Source organism: Telmatherina bonti (genome assembly GCF_933228915.1).
Source record: "Telmatherina bonti genome assembly, chromosome: 11".
Classification (NCBI taxonomy): Eukaryota; Metazoa; Chordata; class Actinopteri; order Atheriniformes; family Telmatherinidae; genus Telmatherina; species Telmatherina bonti.
Window position 1 is genome coordinate 36,648,326 of NC_136629.1, and position 9,535 is coordinate 36,657,860.

Below are 9,535 nucleotides of genomic sequence, written 5' to 3' on the forward strand. Positions count from 1 at the left end.
TTCCTCGTTTTCCAGCTCGCATGGGAGAAACGGAAGCAGTGTTCAGTCCGTTATTAGCGATGTAAAGTTAGGAGGAAAACTGTGGCATGCTACTTCCCGTTTTCACCAAAATAAAACTCGTTTTTTCAAAATAAAACTAGCATTACTTACAATGCAAAATAAACCAAAAAAAAATATTAGAAAATAAATAAAAATTATTAGTAACCCCATTTTTAGGTGGGTTACATACATTAAAAAGATAAAAACAACAATCCCACAAGAAACATTCAGACATGCAGAAGATAGCAGAAAAAGCCACAATTAGTGAGTCATTGATCATTAAGTAGCAGAAGCTCAAAGCAGCGATGTATAGAATAGTAGTAAATAGTCATGAATAGATACATAAATAGGTAATGAACGGTAGAAGTGGCTACAGAGGATCTACATTTGAAGCCTAATGGATGAGGGAATGAAAGTGGAGTATCTGTTTGTTCTCCTTGTTTGGGGGTGGGGGGGCAGGATGGTGTCGTCTAGACAGCATTGACAGGAAGTGTTCACACTCTTACTGTTATTTATCCATTTTTTCAATCATTTATCTGTCAACAAGAAATTAAAATAGATTAATCCATCCTGTCAAGATATTTTGATCTCAACTTAATAATTAATTTAGTTTAGATGCAACATTGCCTCTTAAGGCTCAGCAGCCTTCAGCTTGACATAAAATGTGTTATTCTTTAAAGAGATCTGAGGAAAGAAAATAAAACAAACAGCCTGGAATTCAGTTTTAAAGTGGGAAAGGTGTGGACGGCGTTATGAGAAAACTGGATCTGTTTACACTTTTTCATCATAAAATTCACTTTTTATCTGTACAAGGAGAGAGAAGGAAAAGTCTAGAAAATAATCTACAGTAGCTTCCACTTCCTGAAACGTTTATGTCTGAAGTTTTCACTTCCGCTGGCAGAGGTTTGACTCTCCATGAGACAAGATTTTAAACTTGTATCCGCTTACCGTAACTCTGACACAAACACCAGGATGCTTGACCTTGTTTTTGCTTTAGGGTGGCTTCACTAACTCATAAAAGAATTATGAGAACAGCAAACTTATCACAAAAATAGGACATTTCTCTATCAATATTCTAACCACAAATTGCTTCTGGCCCAGAAACAAGGGTGACTTCACTTTACGGTCTGCTGGATGACTCAAATGGATTGAAAAAGCAGGCAACTTTGAAAACAGGGGTCTAATTTTCCTCCTGAGCTTGGCTTGCTGGAATCAGTGGAGCACAAAAATCCAGTAATAAAACAGCGGGAAGTCCAGATCCTCGCTGAGGGGAGGTTGAATCCCAACAGAGACACGATGACCATGAATATGATGATGGGAATGCCGTGAAACATTCAGATGTTACAGGTATCTCTGTTAGTGTCAGAGCTTTGCAGTTCATGTCACAGTCTTAGTACAAAATTACAAGATTGTCTTCGCCATTAGCCATTTATTTTGTTTATTAGGGTCCGAGCCATACGAAGTATGGCAGGGCCCTATTGATGTTGAAATGTTTATTATTCTTCTCAGCACAACTCACTCAATTTTGACCCCCTTAACCCCCGTGAAAAGTTACGAAACTTGGCACACACCTCAAGCCCGATGAAAATTTTGATAATCTCGCATTTGTATGCACGCCAATCCAAAAATGCCTCGACAGCGCCCCCTAGAAACGCCAAAAATGGCCCCTAGAATGGGTTCAACAAAGTTTAGTTTGACGTAAGACGACGAAATTCAGTACACATGTCTACCACCTCAAGACGAGTAGAAAAGTCAATGAAACACCTGTTGTCATGGCAACAGGCTGTCCGCCATCTTGGCATTTACGACCATATTTTTGCCCCTTTTTGTCAATTTGGGCGCATCGCATTTGAACGAACTAGTCTGAGGCGATTCATGCTGATGGCTCCACATTCGCCATGGAGCTTCGTGACAAGATGGGGACAAAAAGTTATTCAAATCTTTCTGATAGGAGAAAGCGTGTTACCGTGGCAACACATGGAAAAAAGCGTTCTCACCATGAAACACGGTTCACTCATATCTTTGCAAAAATACATCCGATCGGAACCAAAATTAAAATAATTCATGTTTGGTAGGTCCTTCACGCATTGTAATATGTATTGTGGGGGGGGGGGGGGGGGGGGGGGGGGACATTTTGAGGGGGCCCCTAGGGGCCCGATTGTCTACTTTGACCTAGGGCTACGAAATTTGGTACACATGTATAAGTACACAAGACGAGCAAAAAACTCAATTAACCACCTGTTACCATGGCAACGGGGTGTCCGCCATCTTGGCGTTTATGCTTTTTTTTTTATCACTTTAAGGGCATCGTATTTCAACAAACCAGTCTGAGTGTTTTCATGCAATTGACTCCATACTGAGCAGGAAGCTTTGTGACAATATGGGGACCAAAAGTTAGTGAAATCTTTCTGATAGGAGAAAGCGTGTTACCGTGGTAACCCATGGAAAAAAGCGTTCTCGCCATGAAACACGGTTCACTCATATCTTCGCAGAAATACATGCAATCTGCACCTAAATTAAAATCATTATCTGGTAGATCCTTAATGCATTGTAATATGTATTGTGGGGGGGGGGGACTTTTTTTGGGTGGCCCCTAGGGGTCCGATCATCTACTTTGACCGAGGGCTACGAAATTCGGTACACATGTGTAACAACCTAAGGCGAGTAAAAAAGTGCATTGACCACCTGTTACCATGGCAACGGGGTGTCCGCCATCTTGGCGTTTACGCCCATTTAGCAATGTATGTGCATTGTTTTTTAACAAACTAGTTTTGGATTCATGCCTTTTACTTCACATCCACCCAGAAGCTATGTGGCGAGTCCGGGTGGAGGGTTCGGCATGAGGCGAGGACCCGATGGATGCCGCTTGCGGCTTTAATTTTTTTTCTTATCAGGACAACTCGCTCAATTTTGACCCCTTTAGCCCCGTGAAAAGTTGCGAAACTTGGCACACACCTCAAGCCCGGCGAAAAGTTTGATAATCTGGCGTTTGTATACACACCATTAATTATTATTATTATCAATACGATTATTAAAGTATTCAGTACAATGAAAAGCTCATACACATTTAGAGGTCAGGAGTAATTACACACACAAAACCATGAATGTGCAAAAGTGTTTTACTCACTATAAAAAGTTAAAAAAAACAACAACAACAGCATTACAGATAAACTTTTAGCTCCTCCAATCAGCAGGAATATTTCCTATAAATGAGACTGATTGACCTTCATCCTTTTATCATACAGTCAGAAGGGAAGATTTCCAAGATGTCCATGGAAACCAGTTAAAACCAGTTGTTCTCTTATGTTAACAGATTTAGCTGAGCCAAAGAGGCCGGAGAGTTTTGTCTTCATCACTGTTAATTACTGAATGTCTTTGCTCTGCTGCACCACAGTCCTGACAGCAGGTGTGTGTTCAGAGCAGCCAAAATGTAGCAACACTTTTCATCGTTAATGCTTTTATAGTCAGAATTTACACATTTTTAGTCAGAGGTTTCCACTTTTTTACTTTCACTGACTAATTTAAATGCATTTAAATAGAATTTCAGCAAAATTGGACATTACAACAGTTTATTCATATCATAGTACCATAACAACATGCACTCATCTGCCACTTTATCATGTAAACCAGTTCAGTTGCATGTGAACACAAAGGGCTGACCAGCCAATCACACAGATTGTGTGAGATCTCGAAATTCTGCATATTTAGGGGCGTGTACATGTCAATCAAAAGGACACGCCCCTATATATGCAGAATACTTTTATACGGGCGAGTGAGAATAAAATTCCCTCCCCCACAGTTGTCATGAAGGTAAACCTGACCTATTAAACCTAAAATGGATTTTTGTACCAGGCTGTAAACATGTTTATTTCTGATGTGAAGTTGGTCTTTTTAACATGGGAGTCTATGGGGATTCACTCTGTTTTGCGGCCCCTAGTGGATGAAGGGGGAACTGCAGTTTTATGCACTTCTGCATAGGCTTCACTTTTAACTGCCGGAGGCTCTGTCCATCTTTCATATTATTCAGATGATTTAAAAACTGCATGCATAAAGAGTTTATGCTAGTAGTTGTCTGTAGTTCACAGCTGAGGCGCTGCAGCAGACACATGATCCTAAACAACAATACTGGCTGCAAACATCTCAGATAGCCAGTTGTTACTGCCGTTGCTCTTCTTCCAGGTTTTCATGAAATATAACAAAAAAGCTGAAAGAACACAGTGCAGTGGACGGTTACAGGTCAGGTCAGGTCTGAATTCAAGCACATGGCCTTTAATAAATTCATGGACAGCAGGGTAAAGTTTAAACATATGTGATAAATCCTAAGAAATGGAGGGAGCAACATGTGATATAAAGAAAAGAACATGCATATTATATTTGACATTTCTGTGGTGAAGATGTCATTTTAATTCTGACTGACTAAATTCCAAAGTTCTTGGTTAGATAAATGCCATCCTTGCTGTTGGTGCTGGAGTTTCATGAGACGTGTTCAGAAGTAATGGAAATAATAATACCATGGCCCTTGGATCTGTGTTAGCAGTGCTAAAGGTAACAGATCAGCACAAGTAGGAATGAAAGGTGATTATGAATATTTTTGTTCACTTCCCAACGTTATTTTAAAATGAACTTATAGTACAGCAGTGATGTGTGTAATCAGATTGTTCTGCTCTTTCAGCTCCAGAAAGGACATCCACAGATTTCAGCACCGCATTTTACATTTGTTTAAACTCCTCATAAAACATCCTGAACTGATTAGAAAATGTAAATTAATTGAACTTTTTTGCTATTCAGATGTGAGAAAAAGTTCAGATCTAATTATAACATAAAATTTGTCTAAAGTTTCACTTTTACCACAAATGTAAACGTGTTAGTTTGGCTGAGAAAATGTGTCAAATCAAGTTTCTTAAAAGGAACAGTGCTCAACTTATTTAGATTTTTATTTACAAAAATAAAGTATTGCCTTTATGAATGTGAATTTTACCAAAATCTAATCATCATCACATCCAAATTAAAGTGTTCTCAGAGCTGAGAATGAGTCTTTTGTAAGAAGGCTGCCATTCAAAAGGGGGCAAACTTGCTCACTTTGGACATTTAAGCTTGTTAATCAAGTCACAAGTCACTTTGGATAAAAGCGTCTGCTAAATGACTGTAGAATAGAATAATCACTGTGTGTTGTCTGGTGACAAACAAGCACAGACAACGGTCAACTTGCCGTTTTCATTTGAAATGGAGGACCGTCCATACACTTGGTGAGAAGGAGGATAAAATAGCCGAGAAAAGAAAAAGAAATCCCGACGGTAGATTATAACGCGTGTAGTGTTTACCAGATGGAGACGGTTCATGAGGGACTTTGGAACTGAGGCGAAGGTTGCAGCTTTCTGCTGGACAGGTAAGTTCATTCAGTCTAACGTGAAGTTTATTTTGGCGTTATGTTAGAAACAGGGTAGGTAGTCCAAGCAGCTACTTTATTCTTCCATTTGAGTCGCATCTAGGGTGACCAGATCTTCTTTCACCAAATGTGGGACAAAGACGATGAAAATGTGGGACAATGTGGGATTCCACTCTTTCATGACAAAGTTTAAAAAAACAAACAAAAACAACTTTAAATTCTGCTCTTTGGTAATAAAATTACTATCCAAACATAACCAATCTGCTACTAGAGTTTTTTAAATTGAAATTCAAGGGAAACAGTAAAAGCTTGCATAATATTTCCTTGTTCCTTTCACGTTATCAAGAACCAAACAGAATTAGCAGTCGAGGCTTTGTCAGGAACATGACTGGGAAGCCTCCCTCTGAGTAGCGTCTTTTTTGAGACTCTCGGATTTTTGGTGCTGTTTCACGTCATATTCTCCGCCGTGTGACACGGAAAAATGACTGACAAACATCGCAAAATACCGTCACAGTCTCCTCGAACAGGTTTAACCCAGGAATAAATGCTTTCTTAGTCTTTGTTGTAACAAAACTTTCTTTTCTTCTTCGCTGCGGTTGTCTCCCTGTCCTCCATGATCAATCAGTTGTTTTTCTATTTATTTTCGTTAGTAGGTGCATCGTTGCATCCTAGATGTGCATTAAGTCCCGCCTCCTAGTTTGATTGACATGAGTGTGAATCAGATCAGCAGGCGGTGTGATGTGACAGCCGTCAAATATTTTGCCACACGCAATTAGTAAAAGCCAGTTTTGTTTTGTTCGTTTTTTTTTTTCCTTCACAAAAGTAAAACCTGGTTGTAACAATGTGGGACAGCGCCCCGTTTTGTGGGACATGTGAAAAGTAATAGAAATGCGGGACAATCCCGCACAAAACGTGACATCTGGCCACCCTAGTCACATCATTTATTGTTACTGCTGTATAAAACGGCAGAGATGCTAATTTGTTAGTTAGCCTACAGTGGAAAAGCTCCGTTGCAGCAGTTTGCTGTTACTCTTCACAGAAGTCATACCAACAGGCCATCATATGCTGCTTTAAGACAGATTTTTTCCTCATGCTTTATAATTTATTTCAGCCCATATGACAAGGGTTGGTGGGGGTTGATGTCCTCCCTCTAGTCACATCATTTCATTAGCTATTAGCAGCAGCTATTAGCAGCAGCTTGGCACCAAATACATGGAGGACATCCTTGTAACTTATCAGCATTAGTAATGAAACAGAAGTATGCATCGTTCTGTTCCTCATCACCTGACTGGACTCCAACTTGTCAAAGATGTTGACACTTTAAATTTATGACTCTCAGCAGCTTCCGTAGTGACTATAACGCGTTTAAACAGCAAGGCACCAGAGAGCGCCACATGGCTGTTTGCACTAATTTAACGCACCACTAGATGGTCATCCTCACACACTGAGGCTTGAAAGTCAGACTTTTACACCCAGACAATGAAGATATGGGTTGAACTTTTCTTAGATACACACAATGGGATCCAAACTCCACTAAAGAATGAAGTTTTGGAAGAAGGTCTTAATCCCCACATCCCATGCTGACGCTCGGCCAGGAAGCTGGTGCTGGTTTGTCAGTAGTAGATGCATCCAAAGGGTCACTTTTGGATGAATAGGGTCTCCTGAGCTGTTGAATACAACATTTGAAAGAATAAAGTATAAACCACGACACCAAAGTATGGAGTTTATCTGTAAACACTGTCAGAACCAAACTTCCTTCACCTAAGAAGAACTTATTTGGTATTTTTTGGACTTTTGGCAACAAAATTAATCCAGGAGCACAAAGAACATCTATAAAAACCAACATGCAGTCTCCTCCAGAGATATGCTGGACATTAAAAATCCAGAGCTTCAGCTCCAAACTGTAGCCTTCTCTGTGATGTTTGGGCCTGACCCCATGTGTGGTGGAGGGTTTTAAAAAGTGCCTACAGCCACTGCAGGAATGTTTTAAAAGTCCTTCCTGCTGCTGCAGTTGTTGTATTCTAAGATTTTTGTCCATAAGTGCACTCACCTCCTCCCTAATGTGCAATTTCAGACAAGGACATAACTGCAAAAAACTACCTTGGAAGTACACTTAGTGCAGAGTGTCTGACACATTTATGGATTTAAAAAGCACCCGAAAATGCCCGAACAGTGCCGCCCGCTTTGCTAAACATTTAGCAAGAGAAAAGCAAGTCTTAACATCAGATTACACTCGTAACCGCCTCAGACACACACACTTTGCAGATTTTATGCCTAACTGACATCTAAAGCCCAACTCAGGTCCAAATTCTGTTTGCTGGTTTAACTTTCATCCCACCAGAGACCTGAAACTTGCCCTGCTGGAGAGGGTCCAGAATTTGGCTCATGAGGAAAAAGGAAAACTCATTTCTGAGCCTCCAGTAAAGTGAAGAGGGAATAAGAGGAATTCAAAATAAAGTAAAATTCATTAGTGCATTGATGGAAGATCTCATTGATGCTCCTATTTAGCATTTTTTAAAATGCTAAATATCAAACCCATCAAAACATTAAGTTTCTTGACAGACTCATCAAAATAGCTCGTAGCTACAAGTTAATGATGCTTGAACTTTTTTTTTTTTTTTTTTAATTCACAACAGGATACTATTGTTTTTATGATCATTTGGGTATACTCTTTTCACATCTGAGAAAATAACCTCGAGGTACTGCAATAAAACAAATCTAAAAGTGATGCATTTTACTGGCAGGAGAAGCCACAGTGGATCAAACTGAATGGAAAAAAATGTGACTAGTTTCTGCTGGGGCGTCTGTGTTGGCCAAGTTTTCAAACGTCTGATAGATTTCATTACGGTGCCATTTAATCAAACAATTACATAGTTTTTATACTTTCCTTGCTTGTAAATTTGAATAAAATTTGAGGAAATTCTTTCATATTTTCATTTAACTTTAACTAAATTGGAAGAATTTGCAGTAGGACTCTGTTGAACCTGCAGGTGAGAGTTTATTCGGTGCTTTCACTATTTTGACTCATGATTAGACTCAATAAATTTCCTGAGATTCTCTACCTGGAAGGTTTTCTGTTCTGACCCTGTAGTACTCTGAGTCTGTCACATCCTTGCAGACTTATAACATCAAAGCGCACCCTCATATTGACCGAGACGCTGCAGCAGATCTACGTACTCTGGTGGCAGTCTGGAGAATAAAAGGGAACAGATGGTGATTTACTGAATCAAACATTGTGGAGATGACAGTGCCTCAACATTATAAAAGTAAAATGCATCCAGAATTCTGAATACGGGCCTTTTTCTTCTAAAATATGTATATTATGTGCATCTTTCAGCTGTTAGCAGCCATAAAACCAGCAATATGAGATGAATACGTTATCCCCGGATAACTGGGCGGACAGGCAGCACATTAAACATCCATCCATCTTTCCTTTACTGCATTCCTTTAATCCGGTGTTGGGATGTACATTCAGGATAAGACACTGTCCTAATAGTTTTTACACATGACTGACCAGAAGTTACTACACAACTGCACAGAGTACACAAACTGGAAGATGACAAACTTGTAAAATGTTTTCAGGGAACTTCCACAAAATCAGAATTTTTAGCCATAAACTAGAAACAGTTTGATGTCAAACCTGATTAGATTGTTTTAATAATATGTATAATTTCCATTTTTAATATATTTATCCTGACCATAGACCCTCATTATTATTCACATCAAATCAAACTTTATTTGTATAGCACTTTTCGGGCTTAAAAACAATACAAAGTGCTTTACATTATAAAACAATTTACATCAAAAGAGATAAAACACTAACACACATACACCCACCCACAACCACCCTCACCCATGCCCGATTAGCCCTATAACAGTTATAGTCACATGGTTTTATCTTTAGTTACATGAGTGCTGAACAAAGTTTAGTGTTGGTAAAGAAAAATTCTTTCTTGACTCAAAATCAGTTTTTTTGTCAATAAATTCAGCATACACGTTTTCAACCTTGACCACTGCCATGTGAGATTGAGAAGGAAGTGGGTAAACACTGAAACGATTATCTGACTACTTTTTCATTCCGAATTGGTGGAAATGGTGGCGTTTCAACTC

General features: G+C 39.2%; 1 protein-coding gene across 1 annotated transcript in view; it reads right to left on the reverse strand.

Moving 5' to 3' along the window:
- Positions 1-9,282, reverse strand: part of LOC306762400 (contactin-associated protein-like 4) — a gene marked incomplete at both ends in the record, with an annotated part of 74,117 nt that extends 64,835 nt beyond the window's left edge. Inside the window, one exon of the mRNA XM_079248843.1 lies at positions 9,279-9,282. Within this exon, the coding sequence (XP_079104969.1) occupies positions 9,279-9,282 (4 nt within the window). The remainder of the gene's footprint in view (positions 1-9,278) is intronic.
- Between the last annotated feature and the right edge of the window lie 253 nt (positions 9,283-9,535).